The 27,737-nt window shown below is 48.6% G+C and overlaps 1 protein-coding gene across 6 annotated transcripts in view; it reads left to right on the forward strand.

The window, feature by feature from the left end:
• The window catches only part of MED15 (mediator complex subunit 15), a 100,844-nt gene that overhangs the window by 31,330 nt on the left and 41,777 nt on the right, over positions 1–27,737 (forward strand). For 5 of the 6 annotated variants that reach the window (XM_058431910.1, XM_032139683.3, XM_032139684.3 and 2 more), the window contains exon 2: positions 14,060–14,147. In XM_058431910.1, the coding sequence (XP_058287893.1) occupies positions 14,070–14,147 (78 nt within the window). In that variant the 5' untranslated portion in view covers positions 14,060–14,069. Of the gene's footprint in view, positions 1–14,059; positions 14,159–27,737 lie in introns of those variants that run through there. The other variant, XM_032139685.3, reaches the window with a different exon arrangement.

A 27,737-nucleotide genomic window follows, 5' to 3' on the forward strand; every position in this document is an offset into this window, starting at 1 on the left:
CACAGCCCAGGTTCACATGAGGTGTGGATCATGCACAGTCATCCCACGGGCTTGAGATAAGCATTTGACTTCCTTTAAAAAAAAAAAAAAATTCATTATGGACTTTTTCAAGTGTTCCCAGAAGTAGAGATAATAGAAAAATGGTCTCCCAACTACTTTGAGAGTTAGCAACATATGGCCAGTGTTGCTTCACCCACCCTTCCTCATCACCTCCTGGACTATTTTAAATCACATCCCAGACACCAGATGATTTCAACTATGAGTACTTGAGTGCAGATCTCTAAAAGATCGAGCTTCCCCAACCCCACCAAATACCACAGAGCCATGTGAGATCAGCATTTGGGTTGTCAGATCTCCTCCTTGCCACATGCTTGCCTGGTGGTGAATGGGACCCTTTCAGGCTACACCTAGGGGAGCCCCAGGCCAGCACCAGGACAGAGATCTCGAGGCCTTTCCAGCTCTGCTGGTTCTTTAGAAGTCAAACCAACAGATTGGAAGGAAGGAAGCTCGTGAAGGAAGCTCGTGTATTCTTCTGAACTAGCTTAGACAACAGTACACAGTTTGAAGAGCAGCAGCCTTTTCTGCAGGTTAGTTTTTTCAGTGATCTTGTTTACTGGGAGTTGAGATCTTGAGGATAGAGGCAAGAAAGCGTCATCAAGCAGCCCAGAGGGGTGTACAGTGTTTGAAGTCTCCTATATTGGTATGATTCGAGATTTTCTTTCTGCAAGACCAAAATACCCATTCCTACATGTGGGTGGAGAGTTAAATTCTGAAGTATATATTTTTATCTTGTTAAAAAAACACTTTTATGTTTCTTTAAAAAGTAAAAGAACCAGAATGTAGAAGTTTCAGTAAAGGAAAAAGTTGCAGTCTGTTGGGGATACAGTTTGACAAATGTGCTCCCAGCTGCCTGAGAGATGGAGAGGCCAGATGTTTGCTTTGGTTACATTGATGACTGAACAATCGGTATCTCATCATTTCCTGCCTTAGAGATGAAACCACCTGGGCATTGGGGCAGTAAATTGGCTGCAGGATTGGAAGAAGTCCAAGGACAGTGTGGGATGCCACCCTGTAGCTGTCTAGAGACCTAGTGAAGGTCAGAAGGCTGGATGAGAACAAGTCCTGCACTGATGGAGGACAGGGAAGGGGCTTTTCTGGCTGGGAGTGTGGTGAGGCATTTGAGCTGCAGCCAGAAGGCACCTCTCAGATTGGTGGGGGTTGGGGTGGGGGTGGGAGGAGCTGCTTTGCCTGTGCCTTTGGCCTCACTCATCCTGAGGTCCCTTCCAACTCCATCCATACTCTGACTGTGGGGCCACTTGCAGAAGGAATATGTGGCAGGTTTTGTTTTGTTTTTTGTTTTGAGACGGAGTCTAGCTCTGTCACCCAGGCTGGAGTGCAGTGGCATGATCTCGGCTGACTGCAACCTCCGCCTCCTGGGTTCAGGCGATTCTCCTGCCTCAGCCTCTGGAGTCGCTGGGCTTACAGGCGCCTGCCACCATTCCCAGCTAATTTTTGTATTTTTAGTAGAGACGGGAGTTAGTAGAGACGGGATTTCGAACTCCTGACCTCGTGATCCGCCCGCCTCGGCCTCCCAAAGTCCTGGGATTATAAGCGTGAGCCACTGTTCCCTGGCCTGTGGCAGTTTTTTGAGATGCTCCTGGGGATCCAAACTGCTAATAGAGGAGAAGCTTCCTGTCCCTGTGTTGACTGAGACAGGAAGGTTTAGATAGGTGAAAGTGGTCTGGGCGCAGTTGCTCACACCTATAATCCCAGCACTTTGGGAGGCCAAGGTGGGTGAATCGCTTGATGCCAGGAGTTCAAGACTAGCTTGGGCAACATAGTGAGATCCTGTCTCTATAAAAAATAATTTGAAAAAATTAGCTAGGCCTGTAGTCCCAGCTACTCGGGAGACTGAGGACGAAGGATTGCTTGAGCCTAGGAGTTGGAGGCTGCAGTGAGCTATGATTGCGCCACCATACTGCACCCTGGGCGACAGAGAGAGCCTGTCTCAAAAACAAAAAAAAAGAAAGGTGAACATGAGTTTTTTTTTTTTTTTTGACATAGTTTTGCCCTGTCCCACAGGCGCGGGCCACCACACCCAGCTAATTTTTTGTATTTTTAGTGGAGATGGGGTTTCGCCATGTTGGCCAGGCTGGTCTCGAAATCCTGGCCTCTCAAGTGATCTGCCCACCTTGGTCTCCCAAAGTTTTGGGATTACAGACATGAGCCATTGAGCCTGGCCGAACATGACCTTTCTCTTTTTTTTTTGAGACGGAGTTTCACTCTTATTGCCCAGGCTGGAGTACAGTGGCGTGATCTCAGCTCACTGCAACCTCCGCCTCCCGGGTTCAAGTGATTCTCCTGCCTCAGCCTCCTGAGTAGCAGAGATTACAGGCATGCACCACCATGCGTGGCTAATTTTGTAGTTTTAGTAGAGACGGGGTTTCTCCATGTTGGTCAGGGTGGTCTCAAACTCCCCACCTCAGGTGATCCACCTATCTCAGCCTCCAAAAGTGCTGGGATTACAGGTGTGAGCCACTGCACCCAGCCACATGACCCTTCTTAATAGCTATTGTTCGCTGAGTATTTCTCTACGACACTCTTTATGTGCATTTTGTCTTTTAATTTTAATTTAAATTTTTTTTTTTTTGAGACAGGGTCTTACTCTTTCACCCAGGCTGTAGTGTAGTGGCACAATCTTGGCTCGCTGCAGCCTCCGCCGCCTCCTGGGCTCAAGAAATCCTCCCACCTCAGCCCCCGAGTTGCTGGGACTGCAGGCATGCACCACTATGACTGGCTAAGTTTTTGTATTTTTTGTAGAGATGGGGTTTCACTATATTGCCCAGGCCAATCTTGAATCTTGAACTCCTGGCTCAAGCATGAGCCACCACACTCGGCCTCATTTAATTTTTAATTACTTTAAATTTTATCAACATAATATATCATATGAACTGTAAAAAGACAAGAAACTACCGTGGTTCCCATTCTGCCAGTTCTCCCCAGAGGTAGCAACTGCCTTTACATCTGAGCTTTCTTCCGGCATATACCTCTGATTCTAGGTAATAGGCGCATGCTGCTCTTGCAACTTGGCGTTTTACAAATTATCTGTTGGCTTGCTCTGTAGCTCCTTTCCATCGCCATTATCTCTGCTTCTCCTCCCTCATTCTTCCAGTATTCTACTTTCTGCATAAATCAGTAATGAGTGTTTACATTTTCTGCCTACACAAATGATATCCACAGCTGAGCATAGTGGTGTACTGCAATTGCTTGTTATTTTTTTCCTAGGAAAGAATTGCCTTTTGAACACTATGCCCAGTTTTCTGTGTATCTATTCCTATTCTTCCTTTATTTTCCGGTTGCTTCTCAGTACAGTTATCTTCAGGCTCAGTGCTAGTGGGCTGTCAGTTTCAGTTCAAACCCCTGGCCTCAAGTGATCCATCCACCTCGGCCTCCCAAAGGAGGCGGGCGGTGACCCTCTTGGACCTCCCTTCTGGAACTCTCTAGGCAGTGGCCGCAGGCGTGGTGTGACAGCGTGCTTGTCTATTGTTTGTCTGTCCAGACTAGGACTGTTGTCCTCCTTTGTTGGGTCCCTTGTTTTCTATATCCTGTGTCTCATCCTTTGTGATTTATTCCCTCATTCTGCTAGCTTCCTGAAAAGGGACTCCTGGGAATTAACTTTCTGGAGACCATGCCAGTTTGAGTGCATCTAGGCCGCCTGGTGGGACATGCTAACTGGGGGATTTAAAATGACGTTACACTGCGCTGCCGTTCATGCTGGCTTGTGCTTCTGTCTCCTGAGGTGCTGGCTCTCAGCCTCACATGACTTGTCTTGATCCCCAAACCCAAGTCCTGCTCTACTTGGGAAGTTCCTTTGAGTCATTTCAGGGGAATCTCACTCCTTAACACTTCTTGTGCTGGAGTGTTTAATGTTCACTCTTTGGGCCTCTAGTTTTATTTTTTTCTCCTGTTTTCTATCTCTTTTTCTTTTAGCTCTGCTCTCTTAAGTGATTTCCTCAATTTTGTCTTTGACCTTTCACTGCTAACGTGCTTTTATTTCCAATAACTCCTTTTTTTCCTTTTTTGTAATCTGACTTTTTTTATAGCACCCATTCCTGTTAAATGAATACAAAGTAGTATAATATTTATATATACTATAATAAATTGTACTATTTTTTTGATAAATTTTCACTTTATTGCCCAGGCTGGAATGCAGTGATGTGTTCATGTCTCACTGTCGCCTCAACTCCTGGGCTCAAGTGATCCTCCCGCCTCAGCCTCCCAAGTAGCTGGGACTGCAGGCGCATGCACCACCACTCCTGGCAAATATTTTTATTTTTCGTAGAGATGGGATTTTGTGATGTTGCCCAGGCTGGTCTCAAACTCCTGACTTCAGCTGGACGCAGTGGCTCACACCTGTAATCTCAGCACTTTTGGGAGGCCGAGGGCAGGTGGATCACAAGGTCAGGAGTTCGAGACTAGCCTGGTGAATATGGCGAAACCCCATCTCTACTAAAAATCAAAAATTAGCTGGGCATGGTGGCGCGTGCCTATAGTCCCAGCTACTGGGGAGGCTGAGGCAGAAGAATCACTTGAACCTGGGAGGCAGAGGTTGCAGTGAGCCGATATCGTGCCACTGCACTTCAGCCTGGGCGACACAGCGAGACTCTGTCTCAAAAAAAAAAAAAAAATCAAACTCCTGACCTCAAGTCATCCTCTTGCCTCAGCCTCTGAAAGTCCTGAGATTACAGGTGTGAACCACTGCACCTGGCCTAATAAATTCTACATTTCCTTCTTCTTGCTGAATTTCTGTTACTGCTAAATTACTCTTTTCTTGTGGGGTCTTTATTGGCCATGTTACGGCGTCTGGCTGCCCTTGGCTGGTTGCTCACTCTGAGAGGGGCCCTCCAAAGCCTAGGAGTCTCTTCCAGCACGTGGAGATTGTCGACTGGGAACTTCATTGAAGGCTCATCTGGCTGCAGATTCTGAGTCCTTCCTCCAGAACAATGGTCCCCAACCTTTTTGGCATCAGGGACCGGTTTCACAGAAGACAGTTGTTCTACAGACCGGCAGATGAGGATGGTTTCAGGATGAAATTGTTCCACCTCAGATCATCAGGCATTAGATTCTCATAAGGAGCGTGCGACCTGGATCCCTCACATGCACAGTTTACAGTGGGGTTCGTGCTCCTATGAGAATCTGATGCCACCACTTATCGGACAGGAGGCAGAGTTCAGGTGGTAATGCTTGCACACCCTCTGCTCACCTACTGCTGTGAGGCCTGGTTCCTAACAGCCCACAGACCTGTACTGGTTTGTGGCCCAGGGGTTGGGGACCCTGCCCTAGAGCATGGTCTTCCAGACACCAGGCTGCGGGTGAAGACCTGGCTGCCAGCCTGCTGCTCACTGGGATGGAGGAGGCTGATGGGCCAGTGGGTCTCGGCGGTTAGCGGCATCGATCTAGTAGTCACTTAGACCAGAGCACAGATGACCACACAGCCCACCTCTCTCAGTGCCTTTTCAACTGGGTGGGTTGGCCCCCTAGTCCAGTGACTATCCGTTTCATGCTTTTCCAGAGAGTAAACCTCCTGTGGTCACCTGGTGCCGGCGTAGCTACCCACAGTGTGAAGTTGGGTGTGAGGGATGCAGGGATAGCTTTCACCCTCTGTCCCAGAGCACTTGGTGCAGCCTGGCCTCAACCTGGCAGAGACCTAGGGCTGTCACTGGGTGGGCGCTCCCCCTCCTCACTGTTACTTAAGACTGGTTTCTTGTTCCTCTTGCTGTGTACATTACCACTGGGCCATCAGCTTTGCAGCTTCTAAAAGGCTGAGGCCACCATTTCCATTCTTCCTGTTTTTTTTTTTTCTGTGGTTTTAGTTAGGTTTTAAGATGGAAGGGAATTAAATTTGCAGGTTTTGTCCCTCATTTCAACTTGGAGGTTCATATCTGTTATTTATTTATTTAGAGACAGAGTCTCACTCTGTTACCCAGGCTGGAGTGCAGTGGTGCTATCTCGGCTCACTGCAACCTCCACCTCCCTGGTTCAAGCAATTCTCTTGCCTCAGCTTCCCAAGTAGCTGGGATTACAGCCGCACACCACCATGCCCAGATAATTTTTATATTTACATATATTTTTTTTGAGACAGAGTTTTACTCTTGTCACCCAGGCTACAGTGCAATGGCTTGATCTTGGCTCACTGCAACCTTCACCTCCCGGGTTCAGGTGATTCTCCTGCCTCAGCTTCCCGAGTAACTGGGATTATAGTGCACGCCACCATGCCTGGCTAATTTTTGTATTTTTATTTTTGAGACAGAGTTTCACTCTTGTTGCTTAGGCTGGAGTGCAGTGGCGGGATCTCAGCTCATTGCAACCTCTGCCTCCCGGGTTCAAGCCATTCTCCTACCTCAGCCTGCCGAGTAGCTGGGATTGCAGGTGCCCGCCACCTTGCCTGGCTAATTTTTTGTATTTTTAGTAGAGATGGGGTTTCACCATGTTGGCCAGTCTGATCTCAAACTCCGGACCTCAGGTGATCCACCTGCCTTGGCCTCCCAAAGTGCTGGGATTACAGGCATGAGCCACTGTGCTCCGCTAATTTTTGTATTTTTAGTAGAGACGTTTCACCATGTTGGCCAGGCTGGTCTCGAACTCCTGACCTCAAGTGATCCACCTGCCTCCACCTGCAGAGTGCTGGGATTACAGGCGTGAACCACCACACCTAGTCCAAATCTTTTTTTTAATATGGGAAAATCTTTTTTCCTTTATAATGTCTGCTTCTGGTGACATGTTTAGGAAACCATCATCCTGATATTGTATAACTCTCCTTCTGTTGTCTTTTGGTCCTCTGTGATTTAGGTTTTTAAACACATAGGGTAAAGGGTCCCACATACAAGCTGTGGGCTCCTGTCCCAGGTGGGCAAGCAGGCTGCACACACAGGCAGCAATTTACTAGCAGGCTTCTTGGGTGGGGTGAAGTGGAGCTGCCAAAAATTTATTCTGCCCTATGAGAGTTCACTTGATTGATAGATGTTGTGTTTCTCAAAATTAGAAGAAACTCACAGAAGTTTCCTTCGAGCAGAACATAAATTGGTTGAGAGGAATCATCCTGCCACCCTGAGGTCGGGAGGGTGAGTCTGTGCCCCAGGGAGGAACGCACCTTCCTGCTTTAGACACCAGCAGAGGACAGAGGAGCTGGCTGTCCTGGAAATTCATGCCCTCATTCAGCAATGGGAAAGTAGTTAGACCAGGGAAAGGGGCCTGGCAGTGTGGCAGGGGGAGCAGTGGTAAAGAGGGTGGGGTCAGGGGAGAGGCCTCATTGAGAGGGGAGAGGGGAGAGGGTGGGAACCAGGGCGGGTGTGGAAGGAAGAGTCAGGGCGTGGAGCAGAGCAGAGCGGGAGTTGGGGTGGGGAGGCCGGTTCATGCCTCATCAACATGCCTGTGTGAGTGTCCTTCCTGCGGGCTGTGGAGCTGGCCTCAGGGTACACTGCAGGTGACTCAGAGCTCCAGTGGGAGGGTGGCTCTGCCTGAGGGAGCTGCACATGCTCATTGGTCCATCATCTGCTGAGGAGGGGTCAACAATAACCTCAGCACATGGCGGAGGTGTTTTGGGATGCTGTCCTATTGCACATTTGGGCAGGTTGTTGCCTGACTTATTTCTTTAACGCATACCTAGCACTTCCTGTATGTCCAGTGCCTTATAATATTAACTACTATCATCCTCAAGGCCACCTGTGAGGTCGGCACTGTCCCCACCCGTTGTGCAAAGGAAGGATAGGGAGGTGCTGCCAGATGGGTTGAGGGCAGACCAGGGCAACTTGCCTCAGGCCTCCCTGGCCTTACCAGGCTTTGAGTTTGATGCCCTGTGCTCCTTCCCTAGGAAGCTCAGTTTGCCAGTTTTTTGCTTTATCTTAGTCTCATTCAGATTACAAGGACTGGGACTGGACTCCTGTTGCCAGTTTCTCAATTTGGAATAGGAAGGAGGTGAGGAACAACAGGCCCATGCTGGGCAGAAGCCCTGCAGACCAGGCCAACAGTGGGCCTGTCCTCACTGCCTGGCCCTGTCTGTGCACCTTCATCCTGGCTACAGCCTCTCAGAGCCCCTCCTTTATGAAGAGGCCACGCTTTAGGGGAGGGAGTGCCTCTCCTAAGACCCAGAGCTGGTGAGTGGCTAGGTTGGAATTTGAGCCCAGGCCCCTCCTCCCCTGTCTGCTTCCTGCCAGGCCCAGCTGCCTGCCCCAGCACACGCCTTCCCCCAGGCACGCTGGCCTCCACTGCCAGGACGTGCTTGTTTGAGGCCTGGTTTCCCCCATGGCTGCCACGCTGATTCTCCGTTCTGCACGTCGTGTCCCATCAAAATGCATGACAGTACCACTCCTTGTGTTAAAAAGAGCCAGTTATTTTGCCTGGCAGTGATGACTGCCTGCTGCACACAAAAGTGGACGCCGTTGTCTCTGCTCTCAGGGTGTTCTTGGTATAGTGGGGCTGGCACACAGGAACCAGAGATTCCTCCAGGAAGTGCCACGGACATGGGTGAGGTGGCTACAGGGTTTCTGTGCAGCCGACAGCAGGGGTGCCTGGGTGGGAGCAGGGTGGGAGGCTCTAACAGGCCTGATGGGATAGTCAGGCAATGTGCCAGGCAGTAGGTCATCGTCCCTGGGGCCCTGGGGAGAGTGTGCGGGGCAGGCGCAGGAGCAGGCTCCTCGGTGGGCTCCTGGACAGGCTGCCTGCTCTGCTGGTGAGGAGCGAGGCTCAAGGCAAGCAGGGGCCTGGGTTGCTTCCCACACTCAGTGGCAGTCGCTCACTGGCAGTCATGTGACCTAGGGAGCTGGCAAGGGTGTGGAGGTAGGAATGGGAACGGGAGACAGAGGCCCTTTGGGAGGAGTTGCCACAGATGCAGTGGGAGTTGGGGCAAAGATTTGAACTTTGGAGAATTAAAGGTGGCAGTCAGAAAGTGAAGGGGGTTCCCAAGTTTCTGGGATGGGCACTTGGTGCTGGGAGATGAAGACACCAAGAGCTTTTCTTGATGTATCCTTGCTGGCTGCTCAGGCAGGGTCAGGCAATGCCATTAAGACACACCATGTTCTGGGAACAGTTCTGGACAGTAAGGACATCCTCAGACCCCCTGGTGGGGGAGCTCCAAGGGCCTGTAATGATGAATCGGTCCCCTGGGAGGCTTCAGTCTAAGCTAGATACCAGTTGAACCCTGACTGAGTGCACAGACATAGCTATGGCAACCAGCTAGACCATGGCCAAAGGCAGAGCATTGGAGCCCAGTTCACAGCAAGGGACTGTGTGCTCTGAGCCGGTAACAGTCCTTGTGTTCAGAGGTCTGGCTGGTCGCAACCAGGGAGCGGCCCCCAGCCCTCTTCCTCAGCTAGTGCGAGCACCACCCAGGCAGCCTTGGGTTCTTTGGTGGCCACCTCAGGCCTGTACTGTTTGCGAACCTGTTGCTTATGTTGGGCAGGACTGTGGCAGGACAGCCATCGAGGGTCTTCCCTTGTGAGCTGACACCAGTCTGCTCCTTGCCCTCCTCTGGCTGGACAGGCCCTCATCTTCCCGGCTTGCTTGTGTGGGGGAAGAGCTCACCGTGACAGGTTGGTTCTCTGTTCTTTGTCTCAGGCAGTGCTCCTTACTCCATGTTTGGGGCTGTCTCCTTATGTGATGGTTTCCCTTCATTTTGTGACAGTGGCTCTCGGAGTTTTGTTTTCAGGAGACAGAGACTGAGGCGTAGCCATTTGGGTCTGGCTGCTCAGGAAGGCATGCTGGGGATGGCAGCAGAGCCCAGCTCAGGGAGATCAGAAGAGGGCTTTGAGAGCAGCCAGTGCTGTTCTGAAGGTGGGCCTGGGTCCTGCCTGCAGCCTCCCGCAGTGGGTGTGTTAGGTCTAAGGGAGGAAGGAAGGGGACTTGACCTCAGCACGAGTGTGAAATGGGTACCCTCGGGGAGTCAATGCCCAGGCAGGGGATGCCTCTGAAAAGCGCCAGGCCAGCTGGAGAGGAAAGGGCAGGCATCTGCAGGGAAGTGTGGGGGATTAGCTGCAGAGTTCCTGGGTTCTTTTTTGCTTTGTCTCTATTTTGTGGCACTTGATCTTCAAACTAGAAACAGGAGCAAAGACATTTTCAAAAATACAGTTGACAGAACTGCAAACCGCACAGGGTCTGTTACTGGCCACCAAACCTGCTGGGCCTCACTGGGTGGATGCTGTGGAAGAGACGTGGGAGTGACATGGCCCAGCGCTGCTGTTCTGAGCCCTAGCCTTGCTGGAGGAGCACCTTGCTCCTTGGCCCCACTCTGACCCTCTGAAGCTCATGTGGAACTGGATATTTACCCCAGCTCCTGGTGTTGGCCTGTCAAGACTTGCCTGTTTCTGGCCTCCCGCTTGGGCCGTGCTCCTCAGGCTCTGAGTAGCTGACGGTGCCCACAGTGTCCATGTCATCTGTGACGTTACCCAGGACAGGACAGGGCTCATCTGCCAGCACATCCCCTGGTGTATGGTGCCACCTTGCCTTCAGCTCACCAAGCACGTTTCTTCAACCTGGTCATCCCACCACCTCAAAGCTATTGCACTAAGCTATGTTTCTAGATCTTGTCTCTCTGACTGTGCCAGGTATCTCTGCTGCACCAAGACAGTGTCTTTCTGGGGCCTGCCAGTCTGCTGACACTCTCAAAAATGGCCAGTAGCAGCTCAAAAGGACTGCTTTTGTATCAAGCCTGGCTTTGCTCTCTGATCGCTGCTTGTGGGCACAGAGCCCATCTGTGTAACTGGTTGTCACTCCCCAGACTCTTCTGCACTCTTCTCCCTCTCTGACTCCTGGCCACATCTGCCACCCACAGCCTCCCCACTCCTTACACAGCCAGCCTCCAGGCCATCCTGCTTGGCCTGCAAGTGCTCCCCTGCTGTTTCTACTGCTCTTCCCTGGGTCTCCCTATTGGTCCCAGTGGTTTGGGAGGCCAAGGTGGAGGATCAGTTAAGGCCAGGAGTTTGAGACCAGCCTGGGCAACAAAGCGAGACCCTGTCTCTACAAAAAAATTAAAAAATAAAAAAATTAGCCAGGCGTGGTGCCACATGCCTGTAGTCCCAGCTATTTGGGAGGCTGAGGTGGGAGGATACTTGAGCCCAGGAGTTTGAAGCTGCAGTGAGCTGTGTTTGCACCACTGCGCTGCACCTGTGACAGAGACGTTGTCTCAAAAAAACAAAAGAAGAAAAAGAAAAAAGGAAGGTGGGAAGAACAAGTATGCCCTTGAAGGGCATACCTGCCTTGAGGGGCACAGATGAGGCAACCTTCAGAAAACAGGCCTGTGCAGCCACTTCTATCAGAAATGCTCACTGACTTCTTGGGGCCTAGCAGCTGTCATCTCAGCCTCTGGGTGTGGAGACCCTGCCCCACACCAACCTGAGAGCATGAGCACAGGGTCCTCCCAGCCCACCCATGCCTCGCTTCCCCAGGACTCTGACCCAGTACTGCGCGTGAGCTGGTTGTCGTTATCCTCCTGAATTATTAACTCTCTCATCTTTTGTGACCCTGGTGACCTCTCCCCTTACTTGTCTGTTCCACCCCTGGATGCCTTGTGAGCAGAAACCCCTTGCTGCCTCCTCGCCTCCATTCAGGCTTCAGGAAGCAGACAGGGAGGTAGGAACTCCAAGAGTGCAGGAGTCTCATTCTGTCGCCCAGACTGGAGTGCAGTGGTGCCATCTTGGCTCACTGCAACCGCCGCCTCCCGGGTTCAAGCGATTCTCCTGCCTCAGCCTCCCGAGTAGCTGGGACCACAGGTGCCTGCCACCACACCTGACTAATTTTTGTATTTTTAGTGGAGACAGGGTTTCACCACGTTAGCCAGGCTGGTCTCAAACTCCTGACCTCAGGTGATCCACCTGCCTCGGCCTCCCAAAGTGCAGGGATTATAGACCTGAGCCATCCTGCCCAGCCCAGGACTGCTTTTTGAATCTAGCAGGGTGGTAGGTCAATGTCATTTTGTTTTTCTTTTTACATTAAGACAGATGTATGCACCTCTCAGCATTAAACCTCCTTTCTGTGATGTCTTTAAGAATCACAGTCGGCCGGGCGCGGTGGCTCACGCTTGTAATCCCAGCACTTTGGGAGGCCGAGGCGGGCGGATCACGAGGTCAGGAGATCGAGACCACAGTGAAACCCCGTCTCTACTAAAAATACAAAAAAATTAGCCGGGCGTGGTGGCGGGCGCCTGTAGTCCCAGCTACTCGGAGAGGCTGAGGCAGGAGAATAGCGTGAACTCGGGAGGCGGAGCTTACAGTGAGCCGAGATTGCGCCACTGCACTCCAGCCTGGGCGACAGAGCGAGACTCTGTCTCAAAAAAAAAAAAGAATCACAGTCATATTGCTGTAGCCCCCTGTGTACATTCCTTCAGTTTCCTGAGGTTGGCTGGTTGCTGCTTGGAGTAGTCAGAATGCTTTCTAGCATGAGCTGGACTGAGCCTATTCAATTCACTCAGAGGCAAGGCCCCAGAGCCCTGACATGTTTGCTTGTTTCTTTTTTCATTTTCTTTTTCTTTCTTTCTTTTTTTTTTTTTGAGACAGAGTCTTGCACTGTTGCCCAGGCTGAAGTGCAGTGGCGCGATCTCCGCTCACTGCAAGCTCCGCCTCCCGGGTTCACGCCGTTCTCCTGCCTCAGCCTCCCGAGTAGCTGGGACTACAGGCGCCCGCCACCACGCCCGGCTAATTTTTTGTGTGTTTAGTAGAGACAGAGTTTCACTGTGTTAGCCAGGATGGTTGTGCTCGCCTGACCTCATGATCTGCCCGCCTTGGCCTCCCAAGGTGCTGGGATTACAGGCGTGAGCCACAGTGCTCAGCCTGTTTCTTTATTTATTTCTTTTTTTTTTTTTGAGATAGAGTTTCACTCTGTCACCCAGGCTGGAGTGCAGTGGCGTGATCTCAGCTCACGGCAACCCCCACCTCCCGGGTTCAAGCGATTCTCCTGCCTCAGCCTCCTTTGTAGCTGGGATTACAGGCATGTGCAACCACACCCTGCTAATTTTGTATTTTTAGTAGAGACGGGGTTTCACCATGTTGATCAGGTTGGTCTTGAACTCCTGACCTCAGATGATCCACCCGCCTCGGCCTCCCAAAGTGTTGGGATTACAGGCGTGTGGCACTGCACCTGGCCACTTGTTTCTTTATGAGCAAGCCCAGGGTGGAACCAGGCAAGGAAGAGACCCATCCCACTGGGAAGAAGGCAGGCAGTGAGCACACCAGAGCAGCCCACCCCTGGGAGCCACAGGCCAGGCCTTTCTAACAGATTCACACTTGTTTTTGTCTTTCCGTGTGTGAGTGTGGGAGATGGGGGTGGGGGGGTGGGGCAGCATGTGCTGCATTCAAGGGGTCTCTTGGCTCTTTATCCCCGTGGAGCAGCAGTGTGATGAAAAACCCTTTATAGGATTCTATCTCTTAGTACAAAATTATTGGTAAATGGGTTTTTAAAGATATTTTTCACATTTATGTGGTCTTTCTCCTCTTGTCTCTAGCTAGAAGTTAAGTTGGAGCTTGTCTCTTTGATCCCACATATAGGACCTGCATTGTCCCACATAGGGACAGACCCTTGCCTTGGGAGGGACTGAGAGATGACTTCATGTGGCCCCTTCATTTTATAGGAGTAATCGAATCTGGAACCAGGGAGCTACCATCTGGCAGAGTTCATGGGGAACGCAGGCCACTCAGAGAGCAGGAAATAGAGGCCAGCTGGCCACCCAGTAGTCTAATGCATACTTCCTTGATCCTGAACTGGTTGTGAGCCATCCCTAGGGGCTAGCCCCCCGTCCCCTCATGCCAGGGCTCTCTCTTTGTTTCATGGCGGCCACCTTTCCTGTCCCTTTTTTCTGATCACCCTGTTCGCTTTCTCCCTCACTCAGTGGCCTATCATTGCTCTCTGTTGAATGCCCCTTCCTATGTGCCTCTCCTGGACCTCAGCCAGGCTGGTGTGCTGGGGATAGCACCTTGTCACCAGGGGCAGCTGCTATGCAGGGCCTGTTGGCCAGGGCCCCGCAGCGGTGGAGTCACTGGTGTGTGCAAACGTCTCTTCTCCTTTTGTGTTTCAGCGAGGATGCCATGAGGAAAGCTGGTGTGGCACACAGTAAATCCAGCAAGGATATGGAGAGCCATGTTTTCCTGAAGGCCAAGACCCGGGTAAGGCCCTAGTAAGTGGAGCCCCTCTGGCAGAAAGGCTTGGAGAGGAGAGCGTCACAGACTCTGGAACCCCTCTGTTGGGTGTCCTAGGGTGTAGGGGTGGGGTGGTTTTGCTCATTGATTGATCACAGGCACGGTTGGTTTTGCCTGCAGCAGTCTGGGTCCTCCTGTGTGTCCATGGTACAGGGAGGGCACTTGGGATGCAGGCCCAGCCTCTGGCCCCATACCTCACTGCCGTTACCTTCCATCTGTGGTCAGCCCCTGTGAATCCTACGGGAAGCTTGCTCAGTCCCCTAGCTGGTCCTGTGGAGGGGATCAATGCCATGAGCAAGAACCTGGTTTGTCCTCAGTCCCTCCTAGGGGTCCTTACCTAAGCCCTACAGGGCCCTGAGGCATGGGCCCAGAAGCATTCCTGTCCCCTTTTGCTAAGTGAAGAAGGTGATGCTGATCTAGAACTCGCCACAGGTGGAGTGGAGAAGAAGGATTTCCACTACATGTGGGCTCTGTCCCTGGGTGGGGCACCACACTGAGGGCTTTATGTGACCACCTCCTTTCATCTGTGTGTGCTCCCTGGGACAGAACCATTTTACTAGAAATGAACAAAACACATATGCACTTGTGTGCACGTGTGTGTGCAAGGCAAAGCTGCAAGAGCACAGGGACTGAGGTGGGGTAGAGTGGGTTCTGTACTATGGATACGTTTGATAAGCTTTTTCTTTTTCTTTAAGAGCTTTATACGGTTCACCCTTTAAAGTTTACATTTCAATGGTCTTTAGGATATTCACAGAGTTGTGCGGCTATCACCAAAATCTAATTTTGGAACATTCATTAATAAATAAAAAGAGGTGCAGCTTCCCTGTGTTGCCCAGGTTGGTTTCAAACTTTTGGCCCTATGCCATCCTCTTGCCTAGGCCTCCTAAAGTACTGGGGTCACAGGTGCGAGCCACCAAGCCTGGCCTAATTTTAGAACTTTTTTTTGGGGGGGGGACAGGGTCTCACTCTGTACCCAGGCTGGAGTGCAGTGGCATGATCTCAGCCCACTGCAGCCTCAACCTCCCGGGCTTAAGCGATCCTTTTTTCTCAGTCTTCTGAGTAGCTGGGACTACAGGCATGTGCCGCCACACCTGGCGAAGTTTTTTATTTTTTGTGGAGACGAGGTCCCACTATGTTGCCCAGGCTAGTCTTGAACTCCTGATCTCAAGCCATCCCCCTGCCTTGGCCTCCCTAAGTGCTGGGATTACAAGTGTGAGCCACCATGCCCAGCCTTCAGCATTTTTAAAGAAACTTTATACCTGTTAGCAGTCACACTCCCTTTTTCTTCAACTCTCGGCTACCACTTATACTTTCTACTGCTGTAGATTTGCCTATTCAGAATTTTCCGTATAAATATAATTGTACAATATATGGTTTTTTGTTTATTTGGGGTGTGTGTGTGTGTGTGTGTGTGTGTGTGTGTGTGTGTGTGTGTAACAGTTTTCCTCTTGTTGTCGAGGTTGGAGTGCAGTGGCACAATCTCAGCCTACTGCAACCTCCGCCTACCAGGTTCAAGCGATTCTTCCACCTCAGCCTCCCAAGTAGCCAGGATTACAGGTGCCTACCACCACGCCTGACTAATTTTTTGTATTTTTAGTAGAGACTGGGTTTCATCATGTTGGCCAGGCTGGTCTCAAACTCCTGACCTCAGGTGATCCGCCCGCCTCAGCCTCCCAAAGTGCAGGGATTACAGGCATGAGCCACCGCACCCAGCCATGTACAATATATGTTTTTATTTTGCAGCTGGCTTATTTCACTTAGCATAATATTTTCAAGGTTCAAGGTCCATGAACCATGTTTGGTATATACTTTATTCCTCTTTTTTTTTTTTTTTAAGATGGAGCCTCGCTCTGTCACCCAGGCTAGAGTGCAGTGGCACGATCTCAGCTCACTGCAATCTCTACCCACTGGGTTCAAGCAATTCTCTTGTCTTAGCCTCCTTAGTAGCTGGGATTACAGGTGTGTGCTACCATGCCTGGCTAATTTTCGTATTTTTAGTAGAGATGGGGTTTTGCATTGGTCTGGGGCTATGTTGGCCAGGCTGGTCTTGAACTCCTGACCTCAGGTGATCCACCTGCCTTGGCCTCCCAAAGGGCTGGGATTACAGATGTGAGCCACCGCGCCTGGCCAACTTTATTCCTTTTTGTTATCAAATATTCCATTTCTGGATGGCCATATCACATTTTATAGCCATTCATTAGTTGGTGAACATTTACATAGTTTCTACTTTTTGGTTATTATGAATAAGCAGAACAATAGTAAATGTATAAATTTTTGTGTGGGCTGTGTTTTCATTTCTCTTGGGTATATACCTAGGGGTAGAGTTGCTGGGTCATATCGTACCTCTGTATTTGACCTTTTGAGGAATTGCCGGATGTTTCCCAAAGCATCTGCACTATTTTAAATTCTCACCAGCAGCTTAAATGAGGTTTCAATTTCTCCTCATCCTCTCCAATACTTGTTATTGTCTATTTTAATTGTAGCCATTGTAATGGGTGTGATTTGCATTGTTTTGATTTGCATTTGCCTAGTGACTAATGATGTTGAGCATCTTTTTCATGTGCTTTTTGGCCATTTGTATATTTTCTTTGGAGTAATGTCTATTCCGATCCTCTGTCCATTTTTAAATTGGGTTGTTAGTCTTTTTACTGTTGGGTTGTAATAGTTCTTTATGCATTTGGATATAAGTCTGTTATTAAATATATAATTTGCAAATATATGGGGGGATTTTATTTATTTATTTTTATTTTTGTTTTTTTGAAACAGTCTCACTCTGTCGGCCAGGCTGGAGTGCAGTGGCACAATCTTGGCTCACTGCAACCACCGTCTCCCAGGCTCAAGCAATTCTCCTGCCTCCGCCTCCTGAATAGCTGGAATTACAGGCGTGTGCCACCACGCCTGGCTAATTTCTGTATTTTTAGTAGAGGCAAGGTTTCACCATGTTGGCCAGGCTGGTCTCAAACTCCTGACCTCAGGTAATCCACCTGCCTCGACCTCCCAAAGTGTTGGGATTATAGGCGTGAGCCACCACGCCCCGCTGACTCTATTTTTTTTTTTTTTTAATTAACAATTTTTAGCCGGGCACAGTGGCTCATGCCTGTAATTCCAGCACTTTGGGAGGCCTAGGCAGGCAGATCACCTGAGGTCGGGAATTCGAGACCAGCCGGGCCAACGTGGAGAAACCCCGTCTCTACTAAAAATACAAAATTAGCCAGGCATGGTGGCACATGCCTGTAATCCCAACTATTCGGGAGCCTGAGGCAGGAGAATTGCTTGAACCTGGGAGGCGGAGGTTGCGGTGAGCCGAGATCGCACCACTAAGCAACAAGAGCAAAACTCCATCTCAAAAAATTAACCATTTTTAATTGTTTTTGTTAGTTTATATTTTCTTTCTCTTTTTTTTTCTTTTTTCTTTTTTCTTTTTCTTTTTCTTTTCTTTTTTTTTTTTTTTTTGAGATGGAGTCTCACTCTGTCGCCCAGACTGGAGTGCAGCGGCGCAACCTCAGCTCACTGCAACCGCCGCCTCCCAGGTTCAAGTGATTCTTCTGCCACCACATCCAGCTAATTTTTGTATTTTTAGTAGAGGCAGGGTTTCACCATGTTGGTGAGGCTGGTCTTGAACGCCTGACCTCGGGCAATCCACCTGCCTCTGCCTCCCAAAGCGCTGGGATTATAGGCGTGAGCTACTGTGTCTGGCCAGCTTGTATTTTCTTATAATTAAATAAATTTTTTAAAGGGCTATCTCAGATTTATAAGGGCTCTGTTGCCAGGCTGGAGTGCAGTGGCGTGATCCTGGCTCACTGCAACCTCCACCTCCTGGGTTTGAGCGATTCTCCTGCCTCAGCCCCTCGAGTAGCTGAGATTACAGGCACACGCCGCCACGCCCAGCTTTAGTAGAGACAGGGTTTCACCATGTTGGCCAGGATGGTCTCGAACTCCCAACCTCAGGTGGTCCGCCCACCTCGGCCTCCCAAAGTGCTGGGATTACAGGTGTGAGCCACCGCGCCCGGCCTTACTTGTGACTTTTCATGTGACTGCTTTCCACCCTCAGCCTAGCCACGCTGGCAGGGCCATAACGGCTTCACTCAGGCTGCACATCAGTTTTCCTTACATGGCCTCCACGTGATATCTTTAGTAGCATAGCTGGACTTCCTTACATCATGGCAGCTGGCTTGCAAGAGAAGGATGAAGTGGAGGCTGCCAGTCCTCACAGCTCCTAGAACATCACTTGGAAACAGTAAGTCCCAAGGCCAGTGCAGGTTCAGGGGAGGGTAAATTACCTCTACCTTTTGATAAAAGCAGCAGGCTATAGGCAGGCCATTGATTGTTTTGGGAGCACCATGGAGACTAGCTACCACAGAGACCTGCCCAGCACCTGAGGATTAATCCTTCCCTCCCAGAGGAGGCGTCCAGCAGAACAACTGCCCCTTCCTATGACAGCTCGCTCTGCCTTGGCCCCTGAATTAACTGTAGCCCACACACTGTGCCATAATGATTTTAGTCCATTTCCTTTTATCAAGCCAGTACTAAATCCCTAACTCCAGGAAGAAGCTCTGACTAATTGGAAGACAAATACGTATAAGAACTGTTGGAAATTTCCTACATCGTTTTTACAGGGACAGACATATTACTTGGATGTTGTCTGGTGGCCATCTTTTTACTTACTGCTCAAGCTCCACATGGAGGCAATGCCAGCTAGTGTTGTGAGGACTGTCTCAGCAGGTGGACTGTGGTAGGACTCCCCAGGTCTGATGGCAGCCTGGGCACACTTGTTACCTGCCCCTGCTGCCTGAGACCCTGTTGGAACAACTGTGAAGGAATGTAAAAGGTGGGACCCCTGAGCAAGGAATAGGATAGGGAGGAGTAGCTTCTCTGTTTCCAGACCCCAAGAGGATCTGAGAGGTTTTGGCTCATGGAGGAGGAGGATTACTCTCCATTGCAGTCCTGGCAGGCTTCTGAGTCCGGAGGTGCCCATCCCAAAGGAGACCGGGCACTATTGGGCACCTCAGGCTATCTAGCGTATACCCCAGAGCAAGGAAAGCCTTGCGTGTACTTGTCTAAAGGAATTCACCAAATTGTCTGGAGTGAGCTCATACCTTCAGTGTGGGTGTTAGCACCCCAAGTTAAAGCCCTCCTTATCCTGTCATTGCCTGGCTCCAGGTCTCACAGCTAGGCCCCATTTGTGCACTCTACAGTGATGTCCACCTGCAAGGCCCTGTTCTGCATGCTTCATGCGTGTGAACTCATTTGATCCTTACTCGGATACAGTACCGCTCTTTCCTGTTTACAGACAAGGAAACTAAGGCATGCAGATGCTAATTGTTTTGCTCAGGATGTCATTTGGCTGATGTCAGAGCCCACACTCTTAGCCACATCTCTTACTGACTCCCATCTGTCAAAGCAAAAGACACCCAAACACCCACTTTAATTCCTTAACACTTTACTTTTTATGGGTGGGACTACTCTGTGTCTAAGGGAGGCTGAAGGATACAGAAATAGCTATGCCTGGGGGTGGTAGGTGATAGTGATAATGGCATCTCCAAACATTCCAGCCAGCCTCCTGAAGGAAAGTTCAGGAAGATTTGGCACCCTTTGAATGAGAAGACAATCAGGGGTCCTGGCACCTCTGTGTCAGCACTACAGGGGCGGTGTGGACATATGTTTACTGGAACTGAATGTATTTCTGGACATTTGCTTAATTTGCCTGTTAAAGATTAAACTCCTATCACCTATTTTCCACTTAACATAGTATTATGGAAAAGTAGTACATGCTGGCCGGGCACGGTGGCTCATACCTGTAATCCCAGCACTTTGGGAGGCCGAGGCGGGTGGATCACAAGGTCAGGAGATCGAGACCATCCTGGCCAACATGGCGAAATCCCATCTCTACTAAAAATACAAAAATTAGCTGGGCGTGGTGATGGTGTGCCTGTAATCCCAGCTACTCAGGAGGTTGAGGCAGGAGAATTGCTTGAACCCGGGAGGCTGAAGTTGCAGTGAGCTGAGATCACACTGCTGCACTCCAGCCTGGGCAACAGAGTGAGACTCCGTCTCAAAAAAAAAGAAAAGAAAGGTATTACATGTCTCTGGTTTGCAGTTTAGAAATGACTGGTACAGAGCTGAACCCTGACTGAGGAGCTAAGGTGAAACTCAGGGACTAGGGAGGCTGAGAGAGCATCAGAACTGGGAAGCCACCTTGGGATTCATCAGAGAGGAGGGCCTGGGCTGAACAACCAAACAGCTGGAATCAAGGGGCAAAAAGATAGACCCAGCTGTGTTCCCCAGGAGAGCAAGAGAGGACAAAGATGCCAACATGCCTCTGATTAATGAAGATGCTTTCCTACCTTCAGCTTTCTTTCTTTCTTTTTTTTTTTTTTTTTTGTTTGAGTCAAGGTGTTGCTCTGTTGCGCAGGCTGGAGTACAGTGGTGTGATCATAGCTCACTGAAGCCTCAAACTTCTGGGTTCAACTGCTCTACCCACCCAGCCTCCTGAGTAGCTGGGAGGTATGCACCACTATGCCTGGCTAATTTTTTTAAAAACGATTTTTTTTCATAAAACGTATAATTCAAAGCTTGACTAATTACATTTAAAATGTTTTTTGTAGAGACAGGGTCTCACTGTTTTGTCCAGGCTGGTCTTGAACTCCTGTCCTCAAACAATCCTCCCTCCTCGGCCTCCCAGAGTGCTGGGATTATAGGCGTGAGCCACTGCACCTGCCTGCTTCAGCCTTTCCAGGGAACCTTACAAGCCTAGGTTCAGGCTTTTCACCAAATCTGAATACATCTTCTGCTGTACCTGTTAATCAAGGACAATTACTGGCCCCAGCATTCAGTACTTAGTCTTAGAGCTGAGAAAAGCATGGTTTGTACATTAAGAGATGTGGCTGGGTGCAGTGGTTCACGCCTGTAATCCCAGCACTTCCGGGAGGCCAAGGCGGGCGGATCACTTGAGGTCAGGAGTTTGAGACCAGCCTGGCCAATATGGTGAAACCCTGTCTCTACTAAAAATATAAAAGCTACAAAAATTAGCTAGGTGTGGTGCACGCCTGTACTCCTAGCTGTTTGGGAGGCTGAGGCACAATAATCGCTTGAACCTGGGAGGCGGAGGTTGCAGTGAACTGAGATTGCACCACTGCATTCTAGCCTAGGCGACAGAGTGAGATTCCATCTCAAAAGAAAAAAAAAAAAGGAAAAAGAAAAAGAAATAGAACAGGTGATGTATTAACTTTTGATACGTGCTAGAAAGATGTGAGTTGCGCTGCATGCAGCTGGTTCAGAATGAGAGTCAAGTGTCATTTTTACCAGTAGGCAGTGCTCCTTTGCTCCACTCTATCTAAATGTATGACCATCGAGACTCCTGCACCATACTTAGTAAGCATACTTGTTCATAAACCTAATTTTAAATTCTAATGGTTTGGTTTTTCAGTAGCCATATTAAGGCACTGAGAGTGAAGTACTTCACAAACACCATCTAGTTCTTGTGACATCTCCCCCAGTTTACTTGTGCAGGGCAAGTCAAAGGAATGATGAGGGGAGAGCAAGCTTGTATGTGTCCTTTTTTATTTTTAAATTTAAGCTGGGTAAGGGGCCCATTGACATTTGTTCTATTATTCATTTTATGGGCATCAAAAACATTTTATATATATAAAAAAAAATATATATATATATATATATATTTTTTTTTTATTGAGATGGAGTCTCACTCTGTTGTCCTGGCTGAAGTGTAGTGGTGCAATCTAGGCTCACTGCAACCTCCACCTCCTGGGTTCAAGTGATTCTCCTGCCTCAGCCTCCCGAGTAGCTGGGGTTAGGCGCCTGCCACTACGCCTGGCTAATTTTTTGTATTTTTAGTAGAGACGGAGTTTCACCATGTTGGCCGGGCTGGTCTTGAACTCCTGACCTCGTGATTCACCGGCCTCGGCCCCCTAGAGTGCTGGGATTACAAGCGTGAGCCACCGCACCCAGCCAAAAATAAAATTTTTAAATACATAAATCACAGTAGTTGCTAGGACAACTGGGTAACTATATACAAAATATTGAGGTTGAGCCCCAACTTCATACCCTATACAAAACTTAACTCAAAATAAAAAATACCAGCTAGGCATGGTGGCACGTGCCTGTAGTCCTGCCTAATCGACAGGCTGAGGCTGGAGGGTCACTTGGGCCCAGGAGTTTGAGATTATAGTAAGCTGTGATTGTACCAACATGTTCCAGGCTGGGTGACAGAGTGAGACTCTGTCTCTAAAAAACTTTTTAAAAAATTAACTCAAAATGGGTCAAAAACCTAAATTTACAAGCTAAAACTATAAATATCTTAGAAGAAAGCAGAGGCATACATCTTCATGACGTTGGATTAGGCAGTAGTTTCTTAGATATGATGTCAAAAAAGCACAAGCTACAAAAAACGTAGATAAATTTGACTTCATCAAAAATAAAAACTTGTACATCATAGGACACTGTCGAAAGAGGGAAAAACAACCCATGGGATGGGAGAAAATATTTGCAAATCACATATCAGGTAAGGGTTTAGTATCCAGAATACATAAAGAACTCCTACAACTCAACAACACCAAAAAAAAAAAGCAACTAAAAAATAGGCAAAATACAGCCAGGCGCGGTGGCTCACGCCTGTAATCCCAGCACTTTGGGAGGCCGAGGCAGGCGGATCACGAGGTCAGGAGATTGAGACCATCCTGGCTAACATGGTGAAACCCCGTCTCTACTAAAAATACAAAAAAAGAAAAAAAAATTAGCCAGGCGTGGTGGGCGCCTGTAGTCCCAGCTACTCGGGAGGCTGAGGCAGGAGAATGGCGTGAACCCGGGAGGCAGAGCTTGCAGTGAGCCGAGATCGCGCCACTGCACTCCACACTGGGCGACAGAGTGAGACTCCATCTCATAAATAAATAAATAAATAAATAAATAAATAAAAATAAATAAAATAAAAAATAGGCAAAATACTTGAATAAGCCTGTCTCCAAAGAAGAGATACAAATGGCCAACAATCACCTGAAAAGATGCTCCACATCACTAGTCATTAGGGGATTGCAAATAAAAACCACAACGAGATGCCACTTCATCTCCATTATAATGGCTATGATTTTTAAAAAAGACAATAATAAGTGTTGGCAAAGATGTAGAGAAATTGGAATTCTCTTTCTTTTTGAGACAGAGTCTCGCTCTGTCGCCCAGGCTAGAGTGCAGTGGCACAATCTCGTCTCACTACAGCCTTCACCTCCCAAATTCCGATGATTTTCCTGCGTCAGCCTCCTGAGTAGCTGGGACTATAGGCACACACCATCACGTCCAGCTAATTTTTTTTTTTTTTTTGAGATGGAGTCTCGCTCTGTCACCAGGCTGGAGTGCAGTGGTGGGATCTCAGCTCACCGCAACCTCCGCCTCCCAGGTTCAAACAATTCCCCTGCTTCAGCCTCCCGAGTAGCTGGGACTATAGGCACGTGCCACCATGCCCAGCTAATTTTTGTATTTTTAGTAGAGACAGGGTTTCACCATGTTGGCCAGGATGGTCTCGATCTCTTGACTTCGTGATCCACCCGCCTAGGCCTCCCAAAGTGCTGGGATTACAAGTGTGAGCCGCCGCGCCCAGCCAATGCCCAGCTAACTTTTGTATTTTTAGTAGAGACAGGGTCTTATCATGTTGGCCACGCTGGTCTCGAACTCCTGACCTTAGGTGGTCTACCCATCTTGGCCTCCCCAAAGTGCTGGGATTACAGTGGTGAGCCACTGTGCCTGGCAGAGAAATTAGAATTCTCATACATTGCTGGAGAGAATGTGAAATGGTACAGCTGCTGTGGAAAACAGTATGACAGTTCCTCAAAAAATTGAATGTAGAGTTACCATACGACCCAGAAGTTTCACTCCTAGGTATATGCCCAAGAGAAAAGAAAACATGTCCACACAAAAACATATGCACAAATGTTTATAGCATCATTATAACATAACTAGCCAAAAGTGGAAACAACCCAAATGTCTACCAGCTGATGAATGGATAAACAGAATGTAGAATATCCATACAATGGATATCATGCGGCCACACAAAGCAATGAAGGGCTGATACATGCTACAACATGGATGAAGCTAAAAACATTACATAAACGAAGCAGTCACAAAGGATGACATGTTGCATTTTTATAAAATGTCCAGAAAATACGCAGATCTATAGAGATAGTGTATTAGTGTCCCATGGCTGCCATAACAAGTTACCATTAAAGTTGGAGGCTCCTATCTCTGGGTGCATGGCTCTGACTTCTGAGCCCATGTCTCTGCCCTCACTTTCTTAAAGGGTAGCACATGTTTGAGGCTGAGTAGTTTTATCAGCCTATTCCTGCTTCTAAAATTTTGGGAGTTCTTCTTTGATTTTGCCTAGTCTATAAACTTTCTACTCCAAGCTGGCAGTGTTTCTGCTGGTAGAACATTCTCAAAATCCTTGTGGAACTTCTGCATATATGATGGAATTCATAGTATTAGATGAGGTTTCTCCACAGATCTTTCCTAAATAATTTCGTCTCTCTTTCTCACTTCTGTGAGATGATTGAGGGGATTCATGAGTCCCATGTTTAATCTCTTTGGCACTAGAAAAATTTGCAAGATATGCCACACCCTTGGCATTCTCTACAGAACACACTTTCCTAACAGTGAATCTCTTAGTTTTAGCATTTTGGTTTTTTCCAATCTAAATAGCCTGAGAATTTCCCAAATCATTAAGTCTAGATTCCTTTCTGCTTAACAGTTCTTCCCTCAATTTCTCTCTCTTCTTTTGTGTGTGTGTGTGTGTGTGTGTGTGTGTGTGTGTGTGTGTGTGTATTTTTAAAATTCTTTTTATTGTACCCTTAATTTATCTCTTTCGTGTTGCTTTTTTTTTTTTTTGGAGACGAGTCTCACTCTGTCGCCCAGGCAGGAGTGCAGTGGCGTGATCTCAGGTCACTGCAACCTCTGCCTCCTGGGTTCAGGTGATTCTCCTGCCTCAGCCTCCCAAGTGGCTGGGATTATAGGTGCCCACTACCACGCCAGCTAATTTTTGTATTTTTAGTAGAGACAGGGTTTCACCATGTTGATCAGGCTGGTCTTGAGCTCCTGACCTCAAGTGATCTGCCTGCCTTGGCCTCCCAAAGTGCTGGGATTACAGACGTGAGCCACTGTGCCCGGCCTCCTCTTGCATTTTACTACAGGCAGAAAGAAGAAACCAAGCTGAGTCTTTTTTTTTTTTATTTTTTTGAGACTGAGTCTCACTCGATCGCCCAGGCTGGAGTGCAGTAGCGCGATCTCAGCTCATTGCAACCCCCACCTCCCGGGTTCAAGTGATTCTCCTGCCTCAGCCTCCCAAGTAGCTGGGATGACAGGTGCCCACCACCACGCCTGGCTAATTTTTGTATTTTTAGTAAAGATGGGAGTTCACCATGTTGGCCAGGCTGGTCTTGAACTCCTGACCTCAGGTGATCTGCCTGCCTCAGCCTCCCAAAGTGCTGGGATTATAGGCATGAGTCACTGTGCCTGGCCCAAGCTGAGTCTTGAATGCTTTGATTGGAAGTCTGCTCAGCTAAATGTGCAAGCTTATTGCTTATAATTCTGCCTTCCACACAGCTACAGGACACAATCCAGCTAAACTTTTTGCCATTATATTACAAAGATCACCTTTGCTCTAGTTTCCAGTAACATGTTCCTTGTTTCCTTTGTTCCTTTAGAATCACCTTTAATTTTCATGTTTCTACCAACATACTGTTTTTGATAGTATGTGTATTCTTGAAGATAATACAGACTTTCTGTATCAAGTTCCTCATTTCCTTTAAGGCCGAGTCTGGGTGACAGAGTCTTTAACATCCACATTTCTACCCACAGCCTGTTCAAGGAAGCCTAGGCCTTTTCTATCATGCTTCTCACAATTCTACTAGCCCTCCTTCATTATTGAGTTACAAAGCCACTGCCACATTTTTAGGCACTCTACTCCTGGTAACAAAATTCGTATGTTTCCTGTGGCTGCTATAACACGTTACTACAATCTTGGTGGCTTAAAAGAACAGAAATTTAGGCCGGGCGTGGTGGCTCACACCTGTAATCCCAGCACTTTGGGAGGCCGAGGCGATCAGATCACGAGGTCAGGAGATTGCGACCATGCTGGCTAACATGGTGAAACCCTGTCTCTACTAAAAATACAAAACAACTAGCCGGGCGTGGTGGCGGGCGCCTGGAGTCCCAGGTACTCGGGAGGCTGAGGCAGGAGAATGGCTGAACCCGGGAGGTGGAGCTTGCAGTGAGCTGAGATCGTGCCACTGCACTCCAGCCTGGGCGACAGAGTGAGACTCTGTCTCAAAAAAAAAAAACAAATTTAATCTCACAGTTTTCAAGGCCAGAAGTTCAAAGTCAGTACTATGGGTAAAAATCACAGTGGCAGCAGGGAGGCTATAGGAGAGGAACCTGTTTCTTGCATCTTTTAGCTTTTGGTCACTGCTGGTACTCCTTGGCTTGTGGCTGTATCACTCCAGTCTTCAAGTCCAGCATCACGAGGTAAATACATTCTCTGTATTCCATCTTCACATCACCTTCTCTGTGTGTGTGAACTTTCCTTCTGCCTCCCTCTTAGGAGGATACATGCAATTGCACTTAGGGCCCACCTGCATAACCCAGGATAGCCCTCCATCTCAAGATCTTTAACTTCATCACATCTGCAAAGACCTTTTTCTCAAATAAGGTAACATTTACAGGTTCCAGGGAATAGGACCTGATTTAAGGACTGTTATCTAGCCTGCCACAGACAGAAAGTTGATTAGTGATTGCCAAGGGTGCTGTAGGGAAATGGAGTTTTCATTTGGAGTGAAGATGATGTTCTAAAATTAGGCCAGGCACGGTGGCCCATGCCTGTAATCCCAACACTTTGGAGGCCGAGGCCAGTGGATCACTTGAGGCCAGGAGTTTGAGACCAGCCTGGCCAACATGGTGAAATCCCGCCTCTACTAAGAATACAAAAATCAGTTGGGGGTGACAGCGCATACTTGTAGTCCTAGCTACTTGGGAGGGTGAGGCAGGAGAATCACTTGAACCCAGGAAGTGGAGGTTGCAGTGAGCTGAGATGGTGCCACCGCACTTCAGTCTGGGTGACAGAGCGAGACTCCACCTCAAAAAAAAAGAAATAAAATGCTTTAAAATTGATTTTGGTAATGCTGCAGAACTCTGAATGTAGTACCAAAAACCATTGAATGGCATGTTTTAAATGGGCAAATTGTATCTCAGCCAGCCTATTACGTATATTTTTAATGGAACGAGTGAAAATGATGAATAACAGGTCTGTTTTCCCTTGGTGGCCAGGTCAGGGCCATGTGATTTCCTTGGGTGGGGGGCACTGCTGGGGCTGCCGCGTCCCTGCTTGGTTTCTGATGGTGTGTCCTGTGGGCTGGGGCCAAGGTCTCATGGGGCTACGGATACTATCATGGAAGCACTCTTTCTGGAATTTGATGGTATTTCAAAATCTATTAGGAAAACTGAGACATGAAAGCACAGAGGTGTCATATTCCTCTAATCCAGAGTCAGCAGTTGCTGTGGTTTGGT

Source organism: Hylobates moloch, unplaced genomic scaffold (assembly GCF_009828535.3).
Source record: "Hylobates moloch isolate HMO894 unplaced genomic scaffold, HMol_V3 SCAFFOLD_19, whole genome shotgun sequence".
Classification (NCBI taxonomy): domain Eukaryota; kingdom Metazoa; phylum Chordata; class Mammalia; order Primates; family Hylobatidae; genus Hylobates; species Hylobates moloch.